Source organism: Erinaceus europaeus, chromosome 13 (genome assembly GCF_950295315.1).
Source record: "Erinaceus europaeus chromosome 13, mEriEur2.1, whole genome shotgun sequence".
NCBI lineage: Eukaryota > Metazoa > Chordata > Mammalia > Eulipotyphla > Erinaceidae > Erinaceus > Erinaceus europaeus.
The window spans coordinates 13,451,531-13,466,961 of NC_080174.1; the positions used below are offsets into that span (position 1 = coordinate 13,451,531).

The 15,431-nt window shown below is 45.8% G+C and overlaps 1 protein-coding gene across 1 annotated transcript; it reads left to right on the forward strand.

Moving 5' to 3' along the window:
* The first annotated feature begins 8,951 nt into the window (after nt 1-8,951).
* On the forward strand, nt 8,952-13,500 carry LOC132542481 (retinoic acid early transcript 1E-like). Its single transcript, XM_060205064.1, has 4 exons — nt 8,952-9,285; nt 12,104-12,367; nt 12,598-12,870; nt 13,289-13,500. Exons 1-4 carry the CDS (start codon nt 9,210-9,212, stop codon nt 13,408-13,410), a joined length of 735 nt encoding a protein of 244 aa, XP_060061047.1. The 5' UTR covers nt 8,952-9,209; the 3' UTR covers nt 13,411-13,500.
* Nucleotides 13,501-15,431: the final 1,931 nt, after the last annotated feature.

A 15,431-nucleotide genomic window follows, 5' to 3' on the forward strand; every position in this document is an offset into this window, starting at 1 on the left:
TTTTTTAAGGTTTTTAATGTGTATTTATTTATTTATTTATTGTATAGAGACTGAGAGAAATTGAGAGGAGAAGATAGAGAGGGAGAAAGACAGAGACGGGAGTCGGGCGGTAGCGCAGCGGCTTAAGCGCACATGGTACAAAGTGCAAGTACCAAAGTAAGGATCCTGGTTCAAGCCCCCAGCTCCCCACCTGCAGGGGAGTCGCTTCACAGGCAGTGAAGCAGGTCTGTAGGTGTCTGTCTTTCTCTCCCCCTTTCTGTCTTCCCTTCCTCTCTCCATTTCTCTCTGTTTTATCCAACAACAAGGACATCGATAACGGCAACAATAAAAAAAAAAAAAAAAAGACAGAGACATACCTGCAGCCCTGCTTTACCACTTGTGAAGCTTTCCCCCTGTAGGTGGGGACCAGGGGCTTGAAGCTGGATCCTTGTGCACTGTAACTTAATGTACGTATTTAATCAAGTGTGTTACCGCCTGGCCCCCCCTTTTTTAATTTTTATTTATTTATTCCCTTTTGTTGCCCTTGTTTTTATTGTTGTAGTTATTGTTTGTTGTTGTTGGATAGGACAAAGAAATGAGAGAGGAAGCAAAGACAGAGCGGGGGAGAGAAAGACAGACACCTGCAGACCTGCTTCAGGTGGGGAGCCGGTGGCTCCAATCAGGATCCTTCTGCTGGTCCTTGTGCTTTGCGCCACCTGTGCTTTACCTGCTGCGCTACCGCCCGACTCCCCACTTGTTCACTTTCTAACGTGTGGATTGTGTGTTCAGCTAGATGCTAGAGGCAGACTCTTTTTCTGACTGCTGTCACTTGCCCTGCACCTGCCTTATGCCCTGCTCATAGTACTTCTCCCCAACTCTTTCCCCTGAATGCATCTAGTACTTACACACAGTCACTAGCCCAGCCCGTAGCTTCTACCAACCTTCCTGAACCTCAGACAGTTGGGGAGGTCAGAGGGCTAGGGACTCAGGACTAAGGCTCAGAAACAGAGAATGGAGACTGCCCTCCTTCAACCTCACCTTCAGAGGTTTCCTCATGGTGTGTGGGGAGGGGGGGTTCAGGGAAGGGGTTCCAAACTGCCCTGTTGTCATCCAGCCCCCACTACCAGCTCCTTTCAAAGGTGTGTGCTCCTTTTGCTATGACAGCCCCATCTAGCCCCAGGCTATATCCCCTCCATCTTATAGTCCTTGTAGTAATATATTGAAAACACAAGGTTATCACTGATGTTTTTTAATATTTCAGCCTTGATGAATTACAACCCTGCCCTTGTTTACACTGTTTTGCCAGCACTATCTCCTGTAAGCAAGCTCTTAAATGTGTGTGTGTGTGTGTGTGTGTGTGTGTGTGTGTGTGTGTGTGTGTGTGTGTGTGTGTGATGCTGGCTTGCAAGGCTGTATCTTACAAGCACAACCTCACACGTCTTATTTTTCCCACACCACACCCAGCAGCAAAAGCAACCACACCCCCCCCACACACACACACCCCAACACACACACACACACACACACACACACACCCAAGTGCACTGCACCTCTCCCACACCTTATGGCCTCTTCCCACAGTCAGAGCCTCAGGACTTCTTTTCCATTCATTTTGTTCCCTTGGTTTGCTTGTTTGTTTTTCTTCTTTTTATAAAAGAAGATGGTGTCTGGCAGCTGCCATGCCACAGATGTCAGGCTTACCTGTGCAGTGTGACAGGAGGAAAGGGTGGCAGATTGATTAACTAAATGCCAAGGGGTTCTGATGCACCGAGCTCACACATGTGAGCCACCAGGTGCTCACAGTCACAACAATATCTGGAAGTAGCTATGGCACCAAGTCAAATTGGAATGAATGATGACTCGGGATTCCATGTCCGTGTGCCTGATGATAGCACCACACCAAGATCAGACAGTGTAGTTAAGGCACAGTGTTTGTGGTAAGAGTGATCAATAGCAGCTACAGGTTGGAGGAGGGGTCTGAGAAGCAACCTGAGGTTTGAGGTAACATCTGTGAGATCTGGACCATGAGTAGAGCATGAGGTAGGTGCAGGGCAAGTGACAGTACTCAGAGACGACGGAACTTCTGGCAGCCCTGGGGTGCACAGTTGTGTAGATTTAGGCAGGGTGAGGAGATGAGACACAGAGAGGGCTGGCCTTAAAGGAAGCTGGGGCCTCAGTTCCAGACAGTTGGTCCCTGGGCTTTCCAGGGTACAGGGTTTGAAAGATTTTGAGACAACAGAGGAGCCCAGCAGTGAGGCCCCCTAGCTAGCTGACTAATTTAGACTGGCCCTGGGACACTTGTTAACAATAGGAGTACAGCACTGAGCTGGGGAAACAACATATGAATTTGCAAAAGACTCTCATGTCAGAGGCTCTGAGGTCCCAGGTTCTATCCCCAGCACCACTGCAAGCCAGAGCTGTGCAGTACTCTGACTCCCTCCCATATGTATTTCCCATTAAATTAAATAATAATAAAAAGAGTACAGCCTTAAAGGCGTCTTAGATGACTCAAGGCCAATAACAAGAACAAAAATAAACCAATGGGACTATATCAAATTGAAAAGCTTCTGCACAGCGAAAGGGCCCACCACACAGAAACTCCTGATTGGAATGGGAGAAGATCTTATAAGCCATAAATCAGGCAAGATTAATAATTAAAATATATAAAGATGACACAAACTTGGGAGCAACAACAACAAAAATGACCCTGTACAAAAATGGGGAGAGGATACAGACAGAATGACCAGAGAAGAGATCCAAAGAGCCAACAGACATATAAAAAAATGCTCGCCGGGTGGTGGTGGCACACCTGATTGAGCGCTCCTGTTGCAATGCACAAGGACCCAAGTTCAAGCCCCCAGTCCCCACCTGCAGGGGGAAAGCTTTGTGAGTGGTAAAGCAGGATTGCAGGTGTCTTTCTGTGTCTTTCCATTTCTGTCTCTCTCTTCCACTTGATTTCTGACTGTCTCTATCCAATAAATAAATAAAGATAATAATAAAAAAATGCTTTGACACTGATGATCAGAGAAATATAAACAAACACAGCTATGAGATACCACTTCACTTCTGTAAGCATGCAATGCAGCCAGGAGCAAACATTCTATAAGTGCCTCTGTCTCCAGATGGCTCTATCTGGCTTGTGGTGGTGCTAGGGATTGAACCTGGGACCTCAGAGTGGTCACGAGAGTCTTTTGCATAATCCGGTGTTTTGTTAACATAGAAGTAAATCAGAAAGAGGGTAAATATGGGATGATCCTACTCATAGACAGAAGTTAAAAAACAAGAACAGGGGAAAATACAAAGCAGAACTTGGGCAGGATTTGGTGTATTGCACCCAAATATAGGACTCTGGGCCTGGAGATGGAGTAGGGGTGTGTGTAGGGGGGGCGGCGGGGGGGGGGTGTTTAGGTCCTGGAACATGATGGCAGAGGAGGACCTAACGGAGGCTGAATTGTTATGTGGAAAACTGAGAAATGTTATACATGTGCCAACTATTGTATTTTACTGACGACTGTAAACCATTAATTGCAATAAAGAAAAAATATAGTCTAAGGAGTAGAAAGAGACAGTGTGAAGAAGATCACAGTACCAAAAATTCTTTCAGTGTCCTGGGGGATGTGCTCATGCAGACAGCAAAGCAGTACACTGTCCAAGTGAGTTAGTTTGCTGCCCCTCCCCTTTTTTGCAAGGTGGGTGACCACTTAGTTCTTATTTCAAGTATCCTGTACGTGACATCAAAGCACATACTGCTCAGGACAAACTTTCAAGTGGAACCTGTCTCATAGGACAGCTCATGGACATGAGGGGTCCTGGGGCCTCCTCATCCACCACGGGGAGGACTGAAAAGAGTCCTTTGGTTACTGCACACACAGTAGCCTCTGCCAGGACTAATTAGCTCTCTCTTGTGTCAGTTTGTAGACACATGAACCAGGACCAGGAGAGAGAAGTATGCAAAAGATTTTTCCCTGAGGCTCTGAAGTCCCAGATTTAATCCCCCGTGCTGTTTAAGACAAACCCTACCCCCACACCCTGCAGGAAGCCAGAAGAAATGGCCAAAAGCAGCCAGAGGGGCCCCTATACCACCACTCCCTCCCTACCCCTTTGCAAGGCCATAAAATGCAGACGACTCAGAGGAGAGCACGTGAAGACAAAGACTAAAGCCTCTGGCTCCTGGGTACACCAGAGGGACAAAAAAAGCTGAGAGGCTGGGGGTTGGGAGCGCTTTACTGCTCTTCATCTCTCTCTCTCCCTCTCTCTCTCTCTCTCTCTCTCTCTCTCTCCCTCTCTCTCCCTCTCTCTCTCTCCCTCTCTCTCTCTCTCTTCCTCTCTCTCTCTCTCTCTTCCTCTCTCTCTCTCTCTCCCTCTCTCTCCCTCTCTCTCTCTCTCTCTCTCTCTCTCCCTCTCTCTCTCTCTCTTCCTCTCTCTCTCTCTCTCCCTCTCTCTCTCTCTCCACTCCCTCTTGGTTCTGCACACCTACATGACTTGTACTTTCTTCTCTTTTTCTGTCCTTACTTTCTTCCTTCTTCTTCTTCTTCTAGCGTTTGCCCTTCTTCCGTAGCCAGTCAGCAGCATCAGGTTGAGCCTGATGTAAAGTTCCGAGACCTCCTTTGAATCTGGAGAAGTGGCAGTCGTTGACTATGTGGGTCATAGTCTGTCTGGAGCCGCAGGGGCAGTTCGGGTCGTCTCTGGCTCCCCAGTGATGGAACATAGCAGCGCAGCAGCCATGGACTTTCTTCCTAAAAATACTCATCATCTTCCTGAAACATGACTGGCTGTCTTTGTGATTCTTCTGTGTAGAAGTCAGTCTATAACCCTAGGGAGGGAACTGGAGAATGGCCCCAGTTATCCAGCCAAATGTTATGGGAAGAGGGGGAGAGGAGGCAGACACCTGTTTCCCCGATATTTAAAAAGTTCATCACACATTATCTCAACAAAGAATTGAGGAGAGAGCATGATTTTCAGGAATTTTAAATTTCAATTGGGAAAGTTGAGAACATTCACATTAGGCAGAAAGAGACAGAGAGAGAGAAAGAGATGGAGAGAGAGAGAGAGAGAGAGAAAGAGAGAGAAGCTAGAACTCACATGATGACCTGGACAGGCAGAGACCAAGACAAGTCTATAGGTCCAGCTTTTAACATCCAAGCCTGTAAAAGGCAGTAGCCTTGAAATTCCCTTTTTATGCAGTTGTTTGTTAAGTGCTTTTAGTATGAGTTGCTTGTAGTATGAGGTGGAAAATTCCTTGCCCCTTCCCCCTTGAATAAACAGGACCTAATCAGTGAAGGCCACCCATTGTTCGAAGGACCCTGCCTGGGGACAAGCCTTATCAGGACCTTTGCACAGACTTTGTGGTGTGCTGTCTACCGGATGGGTGGTCATAGCCGATGGCAGGAGGATGTGGCGACCCTGCCTGGTTGAATTCTATTGGTTGTGTGAGGGTTAGCCTTATCAGGACCTCTGCACAGCCCCAGCAGTATACTGGTCGCCAGATGGCCTGGTATGACGGTAGGGGGATGTGAGGACCTAATACCTGGTCAAGTCTTATTGGTTGTCTGGTTTTGCAAGGTTTGAAATTAGCCCGCACTTTGCTTTGTATGGACCCCGCTTTTTGCCAAGTTTGAAATGATTGAATTTTGTGTTTGCTATAGCCTGTTATTGGATGTAGGTTGACAAGGTGATGTGTTCCCCCTCCCTGAGTGTAGTCTGAATTCCTATAAATTGTGTGGTTTGAGCCTTGTTCAGGGTCGAGCTTGGTAGACTAACACCAGTCACCATCTCAGCCCGGATTGCAATTTGTCAATAAACATCTTTGCTTCCTTGCAGTGGATGGTGGTTTGATTTATGCTTGCTAACAAAGCCCAGCTTCCACCTTGCTAAGCCCCACCTGTCACCACTCCCATTTTCTGGCCGGTACCCTCCAGGTACCTCCTGTCCCTCAACAGATCCTTTAAGGTATGACCTCCCCATTCACTGGCCAGCAGATTGTCTAGCAGCCTGTCCTCTTAAACTTGCTAAGGCAGGACTGAAATTTTTGCTCATTGCGGTTCTGCCCCTTTAAGAGATTGGCGCCAGCTGGGGGTGGGAGCTGAACTTTAGGGGCCCAGAGTTTTGCAAGGCTAATCCCTGCTGGTCTGGGCCCTGCCCTGAGCCTGGAGCTCAGGATCTGTGCAACTGCACTATGCCCCAGACTCTCTCAGGGTCCTGCAGCTGCTGCCACCTCGGCTCAGGGTGTGGGCCTGGATGGGCCATAATTTGGCATCTGGTTCAACTTAAAATGTTGAAGGGGAGGGAGCAGCTAACTCAGGCCATTCCCCAGTTCCCTCCCTTGGAGTTCTAGGCTGACTCCTACTTAGAAGAATGACATAGAGTATTAAGGAATTGAGCATTTATTGAGAGAAAGTATATGGAGAAATATGGAGAGGAAAGTACAGTCCACACAGGTGTAGATCAGGGAGAAGAGAGAGAGAGAGAGAGAGAGAGAGAGGGAGAAAGAGAGATGAAGAGCAGTAAAGCTCCCCCCAGACGCCAGCCTCTCAGCTTTTTTTGTTCCTCTGGTGTACCCAGGAGCCAGAAGCTTTAGTCTTTGTCTTCAGATGCTCTCCTCTGAGTCCATCTGCATTTTATGGCCTTGCAAGCAGGGAGGGAGGGAGTCGTGTAAGGGCCCTTCTGGCTGCTTTTGGACATTTCTCCTGGCTCCCCGCAGGGATGTGTGGAATGGCTTGCCTTCCCTAAACAAAGCCCTAACAGAGGGCGATTTGAGTGAGTCTGGAGTCTGTAGAGATGTGAGGGAATCAGGAGCACTGGGCCTTTGCTGCAGCCTCTGTGGGTGGAAATTCCTTTTCAGCTCCCAAAAGCCTGCTTTCTGCTGTTGAGAGAGAGAAGGTACCACCCAGAAATAGGAGTGGTTACAGGGGTGACTTGGGAGGTGTGGCCGAGGTTTTGGGTATAAAACCTGGAGTCTGAGGGGGCTCACTCTCTGGTAACCATCATAATGTAAGATTATTTACCTCTATTCCTCTCTCTCTCTCTCTCTCTCTCTCTCTCTCTCTCCCTAACATATTTTGTTTTGTTTTGTTTTCAATAAAGTTTAACTTACCTGATTAATCATGTTTTCCTTTCAATTCTTTGCTGAGAAAAAAAAATGTATGACAGACCCTTATGGGGGGTAGATGCCTTCAGCCCATATCCCTTTAACACTGCTGTTTGCCTTCTACCAGACCAATACAGAGCTCTGTGTACAGTAGAGCACAGAACCAGCTCCAGCTTCACACTTAACTGCTGTTGGTCCCTCAGGGTGCTCCATCCACTTGCCTCAGAAAACTTACAACCTTTCTGCCACTTTGTCTGTGGACTTACTTTGATGTCTTTTCTGTGCATTTGAGCACCATAGCCAGACAAGAACCCACATCAGGACTTTCCTGATTTTGAGCTAGACTGTGGGTGGAAGTAGAGAAATTTCCCCAGAATTTTGTTTAGAAGTGGGACTGTGTGAGTGGGAGAATAGTCCTGGCACTGACACTGCTCCCTCGAATTGCATTCCTCCTCTCTGAAAAAGGCTGCTTCCTGCTCACAGACCTTCCAACACCCTAAAACCACTCCCACTTCTAAATTCCGATTCCACTGGGGTGAGGGCAACATGGCAGCTGTACCTCCACCCTTCCTTCCTGGCTCCAGACTTACCAGGCAGCTGGCAGGGAGTGTCCTCCTGAGGTTCCTGTACTGTGAGGAATTTACCAGCTGAGTTTGTATCCCCAACATTAAAAGTTTATTATGCATGGCGGGGGGGGGTAGCGCAGGGCTTAAGAATCCAGGTTCGAATCCCCAGCTCCCCACCTGCAGGGGAGTCACTTCACAAATGGTGAAGCAGATCTGCAGGTGTCTTATCTTTCTCTCCCCATCTCTGTCTTCCCCTCCTCTCTCCATTTCTCTTTGTCCTATCCAACAACAATGACATCAAGAACAATAATAACTACAACAATAAAACAACAAGGGCAGCAAAAAGGAAAATATTTTGTAAAAAAGTTTATCAATGCATAATCTCAACAAAGAACTGGAGAGAGCATGATTTTCAGGAAGTTTTAACTTTATTCAAGAAAGTCGAGAATATGTCCATTTATGCAAAGATAGCAGGAAAGAGAAAGGAAAGAAATGAGGATTCCCTTCTATTCACATCTCCATGAGGGTCCAGCTAGACAGAGAAAGAGAAGCCACACTCACAGGTCTAGCTTCTCACACCCAAGCCCGGCCTTCCCCTTCCCAAGCCACACCAGTCACCACTCCCATTTCCTGGGGAGCAATTTCCCTCCTGTGCCTGGGGAACATGTGTTCTGGCATGGTGCAGGTGCAGCAGTGTCTGTGACCCCCCAGGTACTTCATGTCTCTTCTGTCCTCAACAGTTTCCAACAGAAACTGAAAGCCTAGAACAAAGGAATTCCCAGAACTCTCTTGTGGCTGACGTCTGCACATTTCATCATATGAAAATATTTGCTTAGAAATATTTGGAGAGGGACCAGGTGGTGGCACACCTGGTTAAGCACACACATTACAGTGTGCAAGGACCCAGGTTCGAGCCCCTGGTTCCTACCTGCAGGGGATAAGCTTCACAAGTGGTGAAGCAGGGCTGCAAGTGTCTCTGTCTCTTTCCCTCTTCTCCCCCTCTCAATTTCTCTTTGTGTTTATTTAATAATAAATAAACATAATACATAAATAAATAAATATTTGGAGATTCTTCATTTGAGAACTCTACCTGACCTGATCACCTGGATTTCTCTCTGGACGTTCAGACAGAGGACTGACAGAGTAACCTGGTGGTCACCACAGGTGATGATGCTGATACCAGCTCACAGGTGGGCAGAGAGGATGGCCCTTATCCCCAGGGGTCCCCGACAGCTAGAGCGATGGCATCTACTCCAATCACCACTCCTGGGAGGGGAGGGCAGGAGGAACAGGCAGGACTAAGAGCCAAGGGGACAGGTCCCTGAGACTCCAACAACCGAAAGTGACCAACACTGACATCATAAAGGGCCTACTTAGATGAAATTGTGACCAGTTACCTGGAGGGATAGTGGAGCTGCCTGAGTGCAGAAAAGGAAGGTCAATCCCTGTGCCTTCTGCTCTGACCTTGCCCCTTGCCTGTCTTTATAGGAGTCTGAAACATATACGTGTCCATATAGATATATAGTCACACCACACACAACAGCTACTTCTGTAGCTCATTCTGCAAAACTGCTGGGATGATGAGGCTGGCAGCTCCTACTGCAGGGCTGGGGCTGGTTCTGTTGCTGGTGGAAGCCAGGGAGACTCTGGGAGGTGAGTGTCCTGGGGTGTCACCACCTGGCTGGGGAAGAGGAGGAGGAGGAGGAAGAAGAGGAGGAGGAGGGAGAAAAGGAGGAGGGAGGGGGCATGACCCAGGGCTCAGGCAGGTGAGGCCTGTCCAGGTCTCTCAGGAGGAAAGGATGTGGGGGGCTGGACTGGTTCCCAGGAGGTTACTGACACCCAGTACCTGGGGACCTGGCCTAAGGCACCGAGCCTGGTGCTGTGCTCACAGGGGGCAGCTCTCCCTCCTGCCAAGGCCACCTGCTCCTCCAGGAGCCTTTCTGAGCCAGGGGCATATCATGAGCTTGACATGTGTTCAAGGATATCTTGTTTCCTTTCTTTTAAATTTCCTGTATGTTCAGACAGATTTTAAGTTATAAGAGAAGACACTGTATGGGGGAACCTCCACAGGATTCTGGGACCAGGGTTGAGAGAGATTAACTTCAGACACTCTGCCAGGGAGTGAAGAGGACCAGAGGGTACACACACAGGAGGACATCCTGAGTTGGGACAGTGTCAAGTGTGCAACCAACACCAGTCCTCCAATGGTGTGTTTGTTGACAAAATTATGACAGCAAAGAAGAATGAGGAAGTTCTAAAGTGTCTTTCAAGTGAACATACATCAGAGCAAATGTCAAGATTTCTGTAACTGGTATTTCTACATCACATAGATAAAGGTCAGGATACATTTCTCGGGGGGGGGGGGAACGTCTGAATACAGTAAGAGTGTTTAAAACTTAAGTACACATGCCATTGTCTCAAAGCCATTTCATCAAGAATACCCCCATAAGAAATATTGAGTTAACTCTCAGGTCACTCTTTTTTTAAAAAAGATTTTATTTATTTTATTAATGAGGAAGACAGAAGAGAGAGAAAGAACCAGACATCACTCTGGTACATGCCAAGATTGAACTCTGGACCTCATGCTTGAGAGTTTAGTGCTTTATCCACTGTGCCACCTCCTGGACCACTCAGATCACCTTTATACAACTCTAGACTCTGGAAGGGGTGCTGGTTCATGGATCAGACTTGTGGCCACTGTAGGTCTGTGGACTCAATTAATTCATTAACTCATGACCTAATCTAGACCTGTGCCTCAGAGTGCAGGAGTATTAGGATGTCTGGAATCCAGAAATTCTTCAAAATACTGTTTTCAAAACTTTTTCTTAGGTGCTAAACCATTCAATGAGGGGACAAAATGCCTCTTCAACAAATGGTGCTGAGAAGATTTGACATTTACATATAGAAAAGTGAGACTAAGTCACCAACTAGCATCATAAAATTAACTCAAACTGGATCAAAAACATGGATATTTAATAATCAAATATTTACTGGGCTAATAGCCAAATGACAACAAAAAGTAAGCAAAGGATATGAACACACAGCTCTCTGATAGACCACAGACATATAAACAAATGTTCCACTTCACTTATCATGTGAATTTGAACCACACTAAGACTCTACCTCACACTTGTGAGAATATACCTTCATCAACACAACTGGGGAGAATGGTGTAAAAAGGAGTCTGTTACACTGCTGGTGTCCACTGTCGCATATCGGGATGTCCTGTGCGAATGCCTGCTAGTCTTCATTCACTGGCAGAGTGCCTAAAGTTAAGCTCTCTCAACCCTGAGGCTCAATATAATGCAGACTGACACGGCCCCTATGGAAAACACTGGGGAGTCCCTAAATAAAAGAGGAAATACCTTATGATCCAGTAATAACATTCCTAGACACCTACCCAAAAGATGGTAAAACACTCATTCAGAGGGATATACTCACCTCTGTGTTCATAGCTGCATTATTCACCTCCAAAGAGTAGAAGCAGCCTGAATGCCCACCGACAGATGACCTAGTAATGATATTATGGGGCATATACATAGCAGAATACTACTTTGAAGGGGTCGGGCAGTGGCGCAGTGGGTTAAGCACACGTGGCACAAAGCGCAAGGACCGGCGTTAAGGATACCGGTTTGAGCCCCCAGATCCCCACCTGCAGGGGAGTCACTTCACAGGCGGTGAAGCAGGTCTGCAGGTGTCTATCTTTCTCTCCCCCTCTCTGTCTTCCCCTCCTCTCTCCATTTCTCTCTGTCCTATCCAACAACATCAACAATAGTAATAATGATAACCACAACAAGGCTACAACAACAAGGGCAACAAAAGAGGAAAAAATGGCCTCCAGGAGCGGTGGATTCATGGTGCAGGCACCGAGCCCAGCAATAACCCTGGAGGAAAAAAAAAAAAGAATACTACTTTGAAGTTATGAACTTAAGCAGTCGTGCACCTGGTTGAGTGCACATGTTACAACCTTGCAGTTTAAAAAGATGCTACTTTGTCCTTTGGGACAACTAGATATAATCTAAGGTAAAAATCAAATAAGGACATGAAAGGCAACAAGCTTGTTTCACTAATATGTGAAATAGAGAAAACTGAACTATATGATTAGTCAAACAAACAGATAAGGAACTAGTAGATGTGTCTCTAAGAGTTTAGAAGAATTTTGATGGTTATTGTAGTAGAGGTGGGGTGGCAGAATCACACATTACCTTGGTGATACATGTGGCGAATCCATGCTCCTCTAATCTCGTAAACCGTTATTAAATCACTAATGAAATTTAACAGCTGAAAGAGCAATCTTTTGTTCTTCATCCATAAAATGCGCCACAGGTTTGCAGTGGCATCTAAGTATGTGACAAAGCCCAGACAGTAAAAGGAGAGACACAACTGAGGGTCAGGAGCAGGAGGGGCTGGGATGGAGACCCCTCTCTGCAACCAGGTCCTTCACAGGTTACACCTGCATCTTCTCTCACAGGTGCTCACTCTCTCTGCTTCAACCTCACTATCAGATCTCAGTCCTTACCTGGAAAGCCCTGGTGTGAAGCTCAGGGTTTCACGGATGGAAAGCCTTTTCTTTACTGTGACTGTGAAAACTTCAAGGAGACACCTTTGGGTCTGCTGGGGGAAATGGTCAAGGAAAGTGAAGCATGGAAAGAATTGTCCCAAACTCTGGAGGAAGTGGGGCAAAAGCTTAAGGCAGCCCTGTTTGTCACCAAAGTGGTGGACAGCCTGATCAAGAGTGAGTGTAAAAAGGGGTGGGAGCTGGACACAGGGAGCAGGGGGGGAGGGGGCAGCACACAGGAGGGGAGGGACTTTGTGTGACCGCTGAACATGATCCCACCTCAGAGACAAGGTGGGTTTGCTGGGCAGGAAAGGGCAGGTCCAGGCCCTGAGTGTGAGAGTCACCCTGGGCACTGGGAGAGGAGGGGAGGGTCTCTCAGATGTAGATGGTGATGTGTGGGGGTGCAGTTCCCATCAGCCTGCAGGCCAATATGTGCTCTCAGAGGGAAGCAGAAAAGTGCTCTGGTACATTCTGGGAGTTCATCGTCAGTGGACAGAGAGCCATCCTGGACACAATGACTATGACCTGGGCAGACATTGATCCTAAAGCCAGTTGGATCAAAAAGGTGTGGGAAGACAACCAGGACCTGACAGAATATTTCAAGAAGGTCTCAGCTAAAAGTTGCAATCAGTGGTTTAAGGAATTCTCAAAGCCTTGGGATCAAATGCTGGAGTTGGCAGGTAACTGAGCAGGAGTGGAGGGTGTGAGAGCCCTCTTTGAAAGTCTGTGCCTCCCCTGTATGAATGTGTATGTGTGACAGTATGGTAGATTTCTGTGTGGACCTCCTGTTTGTGGAGTCAATGACTGTGTTTCCTACATTCCTCCTTTCCTATTAGCCCCCCACCCACCCAGCACAGGACCGCATCCAAAATCCAGTACCTATGGACTAGATGATTCCCAAGCCTGTATGTATCACGGCACATGAGGGCTTCTCCTTTGCATCAGTCTTAGTTTTCTTTAAGCAGATATTACATCTTATTATGCCATCCCAACCCTCCTTCCTTGTGTGTAGTGGCACTCAACTGGGTGCATGACCACCTAGCCCCCAGAAGGTATATTTTTATGTATGACAGTCTTGCGTTGTTTTTGTTATTTTAGTACCAGACATAAACGACTACCAAAGTTCACTTTCATATTATTCATTTTCATCGACCTCGTTGACTGCATGCTTCAACCCGGTGATGTACATCTGCTGCGTCCATATTCACATATTGCCATGAAGCAAGCAAGAAGAAACCAACGGAACTGAGAAGAGGGTATTAGCAAATTTATGTAATCTGTAAACAATATACTGACAACTTTTTATCATATGAGTTTTCACATCCTCACTTGTCCCCCCAGTTCCCAAGGTATAATATTCTTCTGGAAGCCTGCAATCACCAGCAATGATGGTTTAGACATTAGGTTAATTTCACACACACACACACACACACACACACACACACACACACACACACACACGAAACAATGGGCCTCTTTGATGGAAATCCCATCCCTGTTGCCATGTCAGTCTTTGGGGGAACTTTCCTGCTATATTTGGTGCGTTTAACTAATTGATCTACTCCTTCACAAGAAGATGACTTAGTCCCACAGCTGCATCTCCTGATCTACAATGCTTGTCACCAACATCAAGGACGTGGAGCATTGTTTTGCTGGAATTAACAAACATACATAGAATATATATACATATGGGAGTCGGGCGGTAGCGCAGCGGGTTAAGCGCAGGTGGCGCCAAACTCAAGGACTGGCAAAAGGATCCAGGTTTGAGCCCCCGGCTCCCCACCTGCAGGGGAGTCGCTTCACAGGCGGTGAAGCAGGTCTGCAGGTGTCTGTCTTTCTCTCCTCTTCTCTGTCTTCCCCTCCTTTCTTCATTTCTCTCTGTCCTATCCAACAACAATGACATCGATAATAACTACAACAATAAAACAACAAGGGCAACAAAAGGGGAATAAATAAATAAATAAAATTAAAAAAAAATTTTAAAAAAAAGGTACCAAAAAAAAAAAAAAGAATATATATACATACAAAGAGGCCCAGTGGTGGTGACCTGGCTTTATGCACATGGTATCATACGCAGGGACCTGAGATCAAACCCCCAACCTACAGGAGCAGTGAAACAGTGTTGCAAGTGTCTCTCTCCCTCTCCTCTCCATTTCTCTTTGACCTATCAAATAAAATGGAGAGAAAGGGGTGAGGAATGACTGCTGGGAGCAGTGGATTTGTGATGCTGGCATTGGCCTCTAACGATAACCTTGGTGGCAATAAAAATTAAAAATAAAACATATATATATATATATATATATATATATATATATATATACACACATACATGTGAGGAATACTATAAGGAAGCACTGCAGTGTCCATATTAAAAATGGGGAGAGGACAAGGACATAATCTTCACCAAAAAAGAGTTCCAGAGGGTTAACAGATACATAAAAAAGTAATTATCAGAAAATAAAAGATAATAAGGAGATACTACTTCACACCTGTGAGCCAGCTGAGACTCCAGTGTACTGTGGTGAAGGAGATGGCCTTCTGATGAAGGGTGAGGTGCACTGACACTCTCGGGGGGAGAATCTGCACCCCTGTGACAACTACATTCTTATAAAGCAACATTTCCTCAATAAAGGGTTTTAAAGATATATTTAAATAAGAAATTATACATTATAAAATCAAGATAACTAAAAATAACATTTCTACCTAGGATCATAGCATCCAAGAAACATTCTAATCTAGAAACAACTTGAAAAGGTCAATGTAATATATAAACTATACTCACAAGAAGGTACTCTTGGTAACAGGAATATTCAGTTATATGCAATTTTTAAAAAAAATTACCATTATTAACCAGACATTACACTAAGTACATTTTACAATCATGGTGTTTAATACTAAAAATCATTCTTAGTCAGACTGTGTTTTGTTTTTAACTTTGAAAATAGAAGAAAATGAAGCTTAATGATTCATCTAAGGTCATAAAGCCAGTAGTTGTCAGAACTGGGGTTGGAAACCAAGCTTTTCATCCACATCACACAGCACCTGCTGTACAGAACTTAGCAAAATAATAGGACCTTATTCAAAATTCACTTATAAAGTCTCAAACATGGATTACTTCTGATTATCTGTCTCTCATAATATTAGAAAATAAGAAAAATCCATTATTTTGATTTCACAAATTTCAAAAATGTGTCATAGATAACAATAAGCTATTCTTTTTCTCTTTTATTAGATGTAACAG